The 12,515-nt window shown below is 45.8% G+C and overlaps 1 protein-coding gene across 5 annotated transcripts in view; it reads right to left on the bottom strand.

Moving 5' to 3' along the window:
- The window catches only part of CAPZB (capping actin protein of muscle Z-line subunit beta), a 133,179-nt gene that overhangs the window by 69,417 nt on the left and 51,247 nt on the right, over positions 1-12,515 (bottom strand). For all 5 annotated transcript variants that reach the window (XR_013993816.1, XM_081056543.1, XM_081056544.1 and 2 more), the window contains exon 2: positions 1,916-2,005. Coding sequence is in view for 4 of the 5 variants with exons in the window: in XM_081056543.1 (XP_080912669.1) it covers positions 1,916-2,005 (90 nt within the window). In the remaining variant the exon portion in view is untranslated. The remainder of the gene's footprint in view (positions 1-1,915; positions 2,006-12,515) is intronic.

The following is a 12,515-nucleotide window of genomic DNA, read 5'->3' as shown; positions in this document are numbered from 1 at the left end:
AAACTCAGCCAAGCACACTTTCACGCTGAGGTTAAAAGAAAAAGATGTCTCTGCGGCTGACCAAATTAGGGATCTGAGCAGACCTTCAGCTTTTGCTCACCTTGTCCACATACCATCACCCAAAAGTCTCTGAGAAAACCACAACGACACACGGCACTTCCACACTGCGTCCCGGAGTGCTGCCTCATGGGATGAGGACACGCACGCCAACTGCTTCGTACGACGCGCTGCGTACAAAGCTCGGTTAAGGGGGTCGATGGTGACGATGACCACACATCAAATTCAAACCCTCCTGGCTTTCAAGGACACTTCCTACCTACACGACTTTATGTTTCATTATTTCTCAGCAAAGACTGTTTTCTCCGACCCCCATACCCACAACTCACATTTCCCACGCACGTCCAAATTCTACACAACGTCAGATCTCACCAATCCAATGTTTAAATATCAGGGTAGTTCCCATAAAATTCCAAATACATGGCTCCTCCAGAAAAATCCGAAAACCAGCAACAGATGCTCATAGTCCCACAAGGGCAACAAGTGACCGGAGGAAAGGGACCACTGTCCTCTGAGATGGGGCCTGCCGGCCAAACTCCCTTCTTCACACCAAGTCCACTGCAGGGATTTACGTCACCTCCCTGGCTCCTGGTTTGTGATCCCGGGTCCTGGGCATACAGCAGGTTCAGCTGAACCACCATCAACCTTCTGTTCTTTAATACTCATCCAAAAGATCTATCTGTCCCGCCAGGAGCCATCCCGCTTCCACCACAAGCACCTGTCGCTGGCTTCCTTGTTAGGGCCATTTATCTCAAGAAACCCCCTCCCTCCTCACCTCCTGAGTTACCACACGTGAAAATGACAGCGAGTTCACAACTCCTTCAAGAGGTGCCGCGCGGGCTCACACAGCTGCCTCTCAACCAGGATTCGTGTCCTTAGAAACACAGAACTCGTCGTGCTCTGGACCTTCCGGGCTGCTGGCAATGACACGAGTCTCCTGCAGCAATCTCTTTTTCTAGTAAAATTGTTCTGAATTCATACAATGAAATGAAATATATCACTACAGCATATGAACACGTTTTCAGACCACTATCTTAGAAGATACCTCACTGAGGAACCACAGGTGGTGACCGATAATTACATCCAAGACGACATGGGACACAGGAAAAGAAGCGAGGACTAGACTCGGGGGACCCAGGTTCCAGAGCCCAAACTCACTGGCCAAATGATGCAGTAACTCCGCTGGCCTCTTGGGGCTTTTTGTTTTATTTTTACTTCCGTTCACTATTTCCCGTAGCTTTCTAGATGTTTGGGAATACTTTGAGCATCTTCAAGTAATACTATGGTGCCAGTTAATCGGAGGCATCATTTTGAAACCCATCATTCTGAATCTTCAGAGAATTACGTATTGAACAATAAATGTGATGAGCTCTTCAGAAGCTGTCTTTTGTGTTTTATGCCGTTTCAGGCTAGAAGGGAAGCCACCGAAGCATTTTACAGGGTGGACTTTCAGAATGCTTCGGCTAGAGAAACTTCCACAGAGAGGCTCACAGAAACGGAGCCTGGTACCGCCCTGCTGCACTTCACACACCTGCTGGATGTGTGTGGCCTCCTCTTCTCCGTGCCTAAAGGTGAGCGTCTAGAAACGGAAAACAGCAGCGGGGAAAGGGGACAGATTGCAATCAACTTCGGAACTCCTATTCTGGGCTTTATTAACACAAGTGGTGCTGAAATTAAAACCACCATGTGAAACTCATGTTCTCCCTGTCCAGAGGGAATCTCGTCACCCAGTGAAGATGTCTGGCTGGAGAAGGAGAAGGTTTCTGGTGTGTTGTGAATTCTGCACGGAAGAAGGTGCACAAAAGCAACCGGTGACGAGCCCCAGCCCCAGATGAAACCACGCGGACAAGGCACGTACCAGGTCGATCAGATCGCTGAGGTTCTTCTCGATCTGCTGCGGAGGCAGGCGCCTCATCAAGTCCAAGGCACAGTCCAGCTGCTGATCGCTCTGTGAAAGGAGGAGCAGAGCAAGTGTCTGAGTCATTTTGCCAACAGCAACACCCAATCCCCTTCTAACAAGCTTCCTTGTGGTTTCCGCTTACCCAGGGTATTCTAAGAGCAAACAGGCCCACGGGGGGCCCTCTGACTGCTAGTCTCTCTCTGACAGCAGGGTCAACGTCGAGAGGAGGCACGCAAGACACGCAGAGAAGTGGGAAGCAGCCAGAGCTCAGAAAGCAGCCCTGTTCTACCCACAGCTCAAAGCCTCACTGGCTTTCCTGCACTCAGCAGACCACGGGAGACGCAGATGTAGTAACTCCCAATTGGTTCTGCAATGAGCATGCTCGAATAGCATATGAGGCTTTATCCTTCGCTATAACCTGGATCTGAACAGGTAACATCCAGGCCAGGTTCCACCTCCAAGGCAGGGACAAAGCCGGGCAAAAAAGAAGTGGCGAGATGCACGCAAAGGCTAAGTGCTTCAGCCATTCACCTGAAGCTCGGTACATGATCGCAGGTGCCAGGCCCTTGTAAAACTGAGCAAGACCTCAACCACATACAGCCAAGAGCTCACTCAAGCGGGCAGAGTGGACGAGCAGGCCACACACTGGGGTCACTGCTGTCGCAGGGGCCTGGGAGAATAAAGATAACCCTCGTTTACTGAGCACCTTCTTTAAGCTATAACCTGTGTACTTCACGATGCTCTCCTTATTTAATGTTCGTGCTGCAAATAGTCACTGAGAGCCACCAGAAATATGTAATAAATAACGGAGGGAGGAGTGAATTGAGTGGGGGCAAGACTGGTCAAGTGCAAAGTCAAGTCAGTGCACAGTGGGCTGTAACACACGGCCAGGCCTCAGGAGGAACAACAGGAAATAAGGCGAGTAAGGTGGGCTGGGTGAAATGGCAGACTCTTCACTGCACGTAGGGCACACGGAGTCCCCACACAACAAATCGGAGGCACTATCTCATCGGTATCCTGACTCTGCTCTGCTCAGACCAATGTCGGGATGTTTAAAAGCCAGAAATCAACAAGCTAAACAATCTTCATAAAATACACAAAGTAATCCTGGAGATGGCTCATTGGGCTGTAATGAAATATATGTAACCTTTGAATATGACCATTTACTCTCTAGGTATCTTAACTTTAAACAGGCTGTGGGATAAGGACCCAGGTTACATTCACCAAACACGTAACACGTTAACTGGAAGCAATTTCATTTTCCAGGTAACTGATATAGCATGTACATCAGGCTGTTTTTTAAAAGGGAGAAAACAAAGACTTGTCCCATAATGATATGGTTATCAGTGACAATTTATTCTGGGCTCACAGCAAAGTGGCTCCCCTGCAAAGAAACACACACACATGAAACCTTGTAGCACTTGTTTTCTTAGTGAAACATTCTAGCGACCATGAATTCCCTTCTCGTGCCAGCCCAGGCTATGATGACATGGGTCTTGCCCGCTGGCATGGGAAGACATTTTAACACCACCTGTAGGGTCGAGAATACAGATTAGCTGACTGGACACCAGAGAGACTGATATTCAATTCCCAGTTCTGCCATTCATTCACTTGTGACCTTGGATGTAACTTCTTAGCCTCTCCAAGCCTTTATTTATAGGGTTGTTGCAATGATTTAGTGAATACCTGTAAACTTTTAACACATAGTGGTATGTGTTTGATTGGAGTATTTTCTGTATGTATGTAAATACATGTTTTAGGAAAATATTTTACAATATATTTTATAACATTCGCCCCCCTCAACCCAACCCTGAAGTCTTTCCTGTCGCTCTAAATTGGAGTTAGGTGTTCAAACTCCACAAATAGTCATATGTCCCCTTGGCCGTGCAAGAATAGAGAACCCTAAATGATCCAAGTCAAACTAGTTAAAAGGTGTAAACGAAGGGGCAAAGACCTTAACAGACACCTCACCACAGAAGAGACACAGGTGGTAAATAAGCATCTGAAATAGTGCTCACCATGGGCCACCACAGAAATGTACATGAACAATGAGACACCCTCACACATCCAATTGGAATGACCCAAATCCAAAACACTGACGACACCGAATGCTGACAAAAGCATGTGGAGCAACAGGAGCTCTGACTCACGGCTGCTGGGAATGCAACATGGTGCAGCCACTTTCAAAGACAGTTTGGTGGTTTCTTACAAAACTAAACACGCTCTGACTTTATAATCCAATAAAGCACTCCTATAGGAACTGAAAACTTGTGTCCACGCAAAAACCTGTACACAAATGTTTACGGCAGCTTTATTCAGAACTGCCAAAACTTGGAAGCAACTAAAATGTCCTTCAGTAGGTGATGGATAGACAAACCATGGTCCATCCAGACAATGGAATAATATTCAGTGCTAAAAAGAAAAGAGCTATCGAGCCATGAAAAGACATATTACTAAGTGAAAAAAGCCAATCTGAAAAGGTGACATACCGTGTGATTCCAACTATATGGCATTCTGAAACAGACAAAACTACAAAGACAGTAAAAAGATCATTGGTTGCCAAGGGCTGGAGGAGAGGGAGGGATGACAAGGCAAAGCACAGAGGATTTTCAGGGCAGCATAACTGCCCTATGTGACACTGTAATGGTGGCCACGTCGTCATACATTTGTCCAAACCCACAGAACGCACACCACCAAGAGTGAACCTTAATGGACACGATAGATTTTGAGTAATTGAGAGGTGTCAGTGTATGTTCACCAGCTGTAACTCTGGTGGGGGGTGCTGATAGCGGGGGGACCATGCATGTGTGAGGGAGTGGATTACATGGGTAGCCTCAGGTCCATTTGCTCAATTTTGCTGTGAGCCTAAAAGTGCTCTAAAAAATTAAGTCTATTAAAAAAAAAAAAGTGTGAGCTAGTTGTTTCTCCACTGGGGGTGATTCTGCCCTCCCCACAAGCTCCCAGGAAACATCTGGCAATGTTTGGAGACCATTTTGGTTGTCATCACTGGGAGAGGAGAAGCTACTGGCATCTAATGGGCAGGGAGCAGGGATGCTTCTAAACATCCTACAATGTGCAGACCCCAACAACCTGGCCCCAAATGTCAACAGAGTCAAGCCTAAGAATCCTTGTTTTAAAACAATCAGTTTTGGGGGACTGCAGACTCTCAGGCTCTAATCAAAGCTAAGGCCCCAGAAAATTACACACACAATTCTACTTCACAGACCACTCAAAACCCCTAAAAACTCTGGTCTTTGGAAATATTCTCAACTTGGAAAGCAACAATCTTCCTGAGAACTAAAATACAAATTTAGACATAAGTAAGACTACCCTGTTTCCCCAAAAATAAGACCTAGCCGGACCATCAGCTCTAATGCGTCTTTTGGAGCAAAGATTAATATAAGACCCAGTATTGTATTGTATTAAATTATATTACATTACATTATATAAGACCCAGTCTTATATTATAGTAAAATAAGGCCAGGTCTTATATTAACTTTTGCTTCAAAAGAAGCATTAGAGCCAATTGTTCGACTAGGTCTTATTTTCGGGGAAACACAGTAGCTACACTGATACTTTGATCCAGAACATACTGAGATTCAGAAGGGATTGACTAGAAGCTGAGCAGTATATTATCTAGGAAAAGAAAAGTCCTAACTTGACCAGAGAAAGTCAACATGAAAAGACACTGTTTTAACCCTTCCATGGAGCCTGTTCTACCCCCCCGCCCCCGAACCTCAATATGCTGATCACAGTCTCACCTCCCAAGGGGGCCAGCAGCATAAATGCTTCCTTCCAGACAGTCCTCTGACTGCATCTAGCGGAAAGTACTACACTACTATTGCAAAATGGTCTAACTGGTATTTTGCATTAATCCCAATTTATGTTAAGTGGAAATAATACTTCACTACAAAATTCTGAGGCTAAGGACATCTAATTTTCATTAAATTAGTAAATGACTAAAAGCTTCCCATAAGCCGAGCAACATGGGCAAGTTTAATGATAGCTTGTAAAAAGTTAAAATTAGAGTTCACTGGAGCCCTTTGCTTGGAGTCATCCCAAATCCGGAGGGGTCCAAACAGGAAACAGCACAAGAGACGAGGAAAATACGGATGGCCTACAGCTCCATGCAACATGAATGACCCCAGAAACAAAATGATGGCGGGGTGGGGAAACAAATCCCAGTGCTACCCAGGATGCTGCCCCTTTTATAAACCTTAAAAACAAGCAAACCGAACTATTATTTAGACATAAACACAGACACTGTGTGTTTTATACTATAGCAAGGCTTTTATTCTGATTGTCCAAGACAAGGGAACGATAAATACTCAGAGAAACTCAGAGACTGCGTAGTTTTAAGGGGAAAAGGCACTTGGGGAAGATGAGAGTGGTCATTCATTTAGCTCTTGTATTAGAGGTGGTGGGTTCAAAGGCATTTATAACATCATGATGCTTAAACTTACATGTTAGTTAGTATGTTCCTTTATGGTTATCAGACACCTACATTTTTTTTTTAGTTGCTTTTTGAGTATGGTGAAAGCCTGGGGTCCAGTTTCCCCAACACCATTTATCGTAGAGACTAGCCTTGTTTCCCCATTGTGTATTCTTGGCTCCTCTGTCATAAATTAATTGACCATATATGCATGGGTTTATTTCTGGGCTATCAATTCTGCTTGTCCTTGTTTCACTTCAGTAAGTAATTTTTAAAGGTAATAAAAAAAAATTCAAACAAGAGCAAGCAAAGACAGGAATCGGGATTCGTGAGCTCAGAGTCCAAGGTCTGCCCTGTCACGGAACGTCTGTGAGCCTTGGGCTGCTCACTTCATCTCGTGGCCTGGGAGTTGGGCTAGATGACCTCTCCGAGTCCTTCTAGACGGACTGACGCTGTATCCTACAGCAAGCACAGAGGTACCCACTGGTCTGCCCTTCAACAGCCTGCTGCAGGCCTGCCACTATGTTTCAACTCAACAATGTGCACTGAGTGCTGACCCTCCAGGAACCACCCACAGGAGAGCCAATAATCACGACGCAGTGTGATGTGTGCAAGAACGGGACAGGTGCAGAGGCAGGCACAGCCCATAACACACTGATCTGCTCGGCTGCACCGGTCAGTTCTTCTCCTAGGAGTTCCCACTCTGGTTACTTCTAACCAACGGGTTTCTATTTACTTGGTATGCTGTCAGCCCGTGACTAAGGGCTCTCCACGTTACGGTTTCTTCTAAATCCGAACTGATCCTAGACACTTCATAAAATGCACTTTACCATTTCCACCTTCCACTGGTGGTGTTTTCCAGGTTGAAAGATAAACAGAAAAATAATGACCATTTCACTTCACGCTCCAGAATTCTCTGCCCGTTCAGTTACTCATTCGATAATTATTTGAGGGTTTCCTAGGTAACAAGCACTGTTTTTGATGCTGAAGGGTGAACATAACAAAGTTGCTGTCTTCAGGAACTTATGCTGTTAGTTAAAATCTATTGGGGGGGGGATCAAGGATGAGTCCTTGTTAAGATGTCAAAGAATGAGGAGGGGACAGTTACCCCACTTTAGGCTAGTGAGGCTCCAAGGGCTTGGTTTAGGTTTGGGGGGGGGGTTTGTTTTGTTTTGTTTTGAAGTATATAAACAGAGCTAGGAAATATCTCACTTTCTGCTGGTTTTGCACAGGACTCAAAGACAACCACAAACTTCCTAAATCACCCTACAACAGAGAAAGCAACGGTTAATACAGACCAGACAGTTTTTCAGAATAATATGTCAAATAAAACACCACGGCTTAAAAAGCCTCCTAAGGCATTTTCAACGCCTGATAGTGAGTGGTATCTGTCATCCGAATACAGTACAACTATTAAATGAACTAAGAGGGCAAAGGCTAATCTGGAAATCACCATCGAATAAAATTTATTTATTAATCCCCCCCGCCCCCCAGGTGGGGATTCAAAGAACACGACACGTCCCAGCCTGTGATCAGTCCAAGGTTTAATACAACACACACGCCAATGAAGAATGTCACAGTAACGAACACGCTAAGTGGTACAGGAGCCTCAGAAGACTTCTCAGAAGAGGGGGTGCATGAGCTGGCTATCACGGGCCGAGGAGGAGGGTCCCAGACAGGCGGGCGGGGCCTTTGCAGACAGCAGGTGCAGGGAGATACGAGGACAGGTACAGGGGAGCAGAGCACCCACGTGCCCCATGAGCGAGGGGCGGTCAGGAGGAAGACGAGGCAGTGGATGGAGCGTGACCCTTGTCAGGAAGGATCTACACGAAGGCCAGAAGACCCCAAACTGCTCAGAGGGCAGTGCCTTTCTGAGGACGCTGCAGGGCTCCAGAGAGCTCCGAGCCCCAGCTCAGAACCTCACTTCTCCCCCAAGTTTTGCTTTTCTCTACTTTATAGGGAAGGCTTCTAAGTGCCATGAGGTTTGGCCTTTGAAACGTTAAAATCTCCTTCTCCAGAAGGGCTGACGAGCCCCTGAAGATTTTCCCACAGAGGAATGACAGGGATATTGTGTCTTAGAAGGGAAAGCAGTTTACATTTTCCAAAAATGGCCATAACAAGCTTTCCCACCCAACGTGCCCCTCTCAAAATGCGACTCTGACATTCCTCCCACTGACGGGCGGAGTCTATGTCCTCTCCACTTGGAAGGGGAGAGTTTTCGTGACTATTGCTATCAACAGAGATCAACGGAACTGATTCTCTGTGACTTCTGAGGCCAAGCCATAAAATGTGATTCATCTTCAGTCTTCCTTGCTGAACCCTCACGCCTGGAGCCCCAAGCTGCAAGGTGAACAGTTCAACTGCCCTAAGGCCACCATGCTGGGAGGAAGACCAACCTAGCCCACACAGAAAAGCCCATGAAGACACCCTGAGACCCTCTGAAGTGAAACCCCTTGGCCAGGCCCCAGGTGCTCCAGGCCTCCAGGGTTCCAGCTGTAGCTGTGTGACCACAACAGCACGAGACCCCAAGCCAGAACCACCCAGCCAGGGCCCTTCTGAATCGCTGGCCCAAGGAACCATTGGAGATGATGAAATGTGCCTTTAAGTCACTAGGTTTGGGGGTGATTTTGTTAGATGGCAGCAGTAACTGATACTGATGGCTGCCTCTGGTGACTGTAGGGAGACAGTCCGACCTGAGCTGGGGCTGGGGGGAGAGGGCCTGCAGAGGGGCTTCTTCACAGCCAGGGCTCTGACTGTAGGATGGAGGGGGCAGGGGAAGGTCCAAGACTTGAACAGGCAGGACAGCAGGACAAGTTTACTTCCTGGAAATGAGAGGCAGTCCCCAAATTCTGAGATGACGCTTCTGGCGGGACCACCTGCTAGAAGGTGATGCCACAGCCTCAGCACGTATATGGTCTGCGTGTGCCTTTTAAAGACACTGTTTGTAACTTCCAGGACAAGCAGTAACTCCAACTGCTCCGATTTCTGAGCAGACGTCCGTCCTGCTTGGCCTGCCCTGGTGACTGCTTTTACGGCAGATCTGTACTGAACAGCATCTGTCTATACATAAACAAGCAGCGAAAGCTTCAAGGCCTTTACAGCTGGGTCTGAAGTTCCTCGGGACCTTCCCTTGTTTACATTCCCAAGAGGCTTAGCAAATACTTCACAGACGACACAAAGGTAAACTTCACTGGAGCCCGGGCTGATTTATCACCAATTTATGGAGTCTAACTTAACCGTGATTTGTCTTGTATAACCCGTGACCCGACAAGCAACTCTGTTTAAACGCTGACTCGGTTTTGTGCCAGGGGCCTGGGGCTCAGGAACGGTTTGTGCTGGGGGCTACCAGGAGACAGATCCACTGGCCAACCCAGCCAACGACTCAGCTGTAGGTCACTCTGGAAGGAGGCACAGTTTGTATTAAGAAGAAGAAAGTGTCTCTTCCGCTGCCTGCCCTTGGGTGAAGGCTCCGGGAGGGGTGCAGTGATGACAGCAGCACAGGGATGGAGATGGCTCAGCAAGCAAACACAGCATTCCCTCTGGATGACTTCGTTCCCATGGGAAAAATCCAATACCCTATATCAAGTGAATCAAAGTCACAGTGAAAGTTCACTTGGCTGGTCAAGCCTGCTTCGACCTTTTGGGGTCGACTGTATATCATCATCGCTGGGCCAGTGTCATCTTTGTTAAACCGAGGTGACAACTGCTCCACATCAAATTAACCGTTTCACCGTGAACAACTAGGTGGCTGAGTCAACGTCATTTTGATCACCATGAACACATAATAGCTTTATAAGTCTCCGCTTTAAAAGAATTTTACCAGGATCGTGGAAATTTAGATCGGGACTTCCCAAACCCATCTAAATCCTGCCCGCTCAGGCCTCATTTTACTGAGTGATGCGGTTCACAGAGTAGCTTTGCAAGGTCACAGTCAGTGGCACAGTCAGCACCTGCACCCGTATCTTTATGTTGAGAGGTTTTCTATTCCACGCACTGGATTCAGCCACTGAGCAACTGTGTGAGTGATGGGAGGGCCCTGGGGACACGGCCGCACTGCTCAGACATGGTCTCCCCCTCAAGGCTCTCTGACGCTTCCGGAAGAAGACAGCCAGAAACAACGGCAGAGGGACTGTGCCACTTTGAACATGCCAGTCATTCCATTGGCTCCGAGGAGCTTGGGACTCTTTCTAGTGGCTTTTCCAGAGAACCAAACTACCAACCTTGTTTCAACCCTACAAGATGGTGGCCCGTGCTTTTACACAGAGGACAAAGCAGTGAACACAGCCCAACCATTCATTTCTCATTGGCTGAAGGACACTGCTAGAAGTATCCACTCCTGGAACACGGCCCTGTGTCTGCTTTTTAAATTTTTTGCCTGCTTTTTAAATTTTTTGTCTGTCAGGCCATCGGCTACACTCCTCATCTAATGTGTTCCTTCTAATCTACTATGGGTTGAGAAATTAGAAACCTATGTTTTGAAAAGAACTTTAAGAGAAGGAATAAACTGCAGGTCCCTAATGTGGGGATCAGTGTTACAGTCCACCAGTTTCTGAGCATCATGACTGCATGTGTGTGTGTGTGTTTATTCAAGGTCAAGGGCTCAGAGCTTTCATCCTTCTCTCAAAGAAGTCTAAGACTCCAAAGGCACAGATGTGATCTAATAATAATAAAAATTCCTATTTTCCCACTTAACCTGCGGGGTGGAACTAATAAAGTCACCACTTAACCCGTTGGAGCCTCAGTTTTCTGTTTTTTAAGTTTATAGGGGTGACAATTGTTAGTAAAGTCACATAAATTTCAGGTGTACAATTCTGTATTACATCATCTATAAATCCCATTGTGTGTTCACCACCCAGAGCCAGTTCTCCTTCCATCACCATATATTTGATCCCCTTTACCCTCATCTCCCTCCCCCCACCCCCCTTACCCTCTGGTAACCACTAAACTATTGTCTGTGTCTATGAGTTTTTGTTTATCATTTGTTCGTCTTGTTCTTTTGTTGTTTTTGGTTTATATACCACATATCAGTGAAATCATATGGTTCTCTGCTTTTTCTGTTTGACTTATTTCACTTAGCATTATGATCTCAAGATCCATCCATATCGTCACAAATGGTCCTATAACATCTTTTCGTACCACCGAATAGTATCCCATAGTGTATATATACCACAACTTCTTTATCCATTCATCTATCAAAGGAGATTTTGGTTGTTTCTATGTCTTGGCCACCATAAACAAAGCTGCAATGAACATTGGAGCACACATGTGTTTATCAATAAATGTTTTCAGATTTTTTGGGTAGATACCCAGGAGAGGGATTGCTGGGTCATATGGTAATTCTATTTGTAATTTTTTGAGGAACCTCCACACTGCCTTCCATAGTGGCTGCACCAGTCTGCATTCCCACCAACAGTGTATGAGGGTTCCCTTTTCTCCACAGCCTCTCCAACACTTGTTACTATTTGTCTTGTTGATGATAGCCATTCTGACTGGGGTGAGGTGATATCTCATTGTGGTTTTTATTTGATTTCTCTGATGATTAGTGATGTTGAGCATTTTTTCATATGTCTATTTGCGATTTGTATGTCCTCTTTGGAGAAATGTCTCTTCAGGTCCTCTGCCCGTTTTTCAATTAGGTCGTTTGTTTTTTTTGTTGTTGAGTTGCATGAGTTCCCTTGTATATTTAGGATGTTAGCCCCTTATCGGTGGCACTATTTGCAAAAATCTCCCATTCAGTTGGTTGCCTCTTTATTTTGTCCATGGTTTCTTTTGCTATGCAGAAGCTTTTAAGTTTGATATACTCCCATTCATTTATTTTAGCTTTTACTTCCCTTGCCTTTGGAGTCAAATTCATAAAATGCTCTTTGAACCCAAGGTCCATAAGTTTAGTAACTATGTTTTCTTCTATGCAGTTTATTGTTTCAGGTCTTATGCTTAAGTCTTTGATCCATTTTGAATTAATTTTGGTACATGGTGACAGATGGTGACAGTGGAGAGCAGTCCACTTTCATTCTTTTGCACGTGACTATCCAATTCTGCTAGCAACATTTATTGAAGAGGCAGTCTTTTCTCCATTGCATGTTTTTTGCTTCTTTGTCAAAAATTATGTGTCCATTTTTATGTGGT

The sequence above is a fragment of the Rhinolophus hipposideros genome (genome assembly GCF_964194185.1).
Source record: "Rhinolophus hipposideros genome assembly, chromosome: 8".
In the NCBI taxonomy this organism is placed as follows: domain Eukaryota; kingdom Metazoa; phylum Chordata; class Mammalia; order Chiroptera; family Rhinolophidae; genus Rhinolophus; species Rhinolophus hipposideros.
The sequence above is the reverse complement of the archived record's forward strand: the minus strand, read 5'-3'. Positions and strand labels throughout refer to the sequence as shown.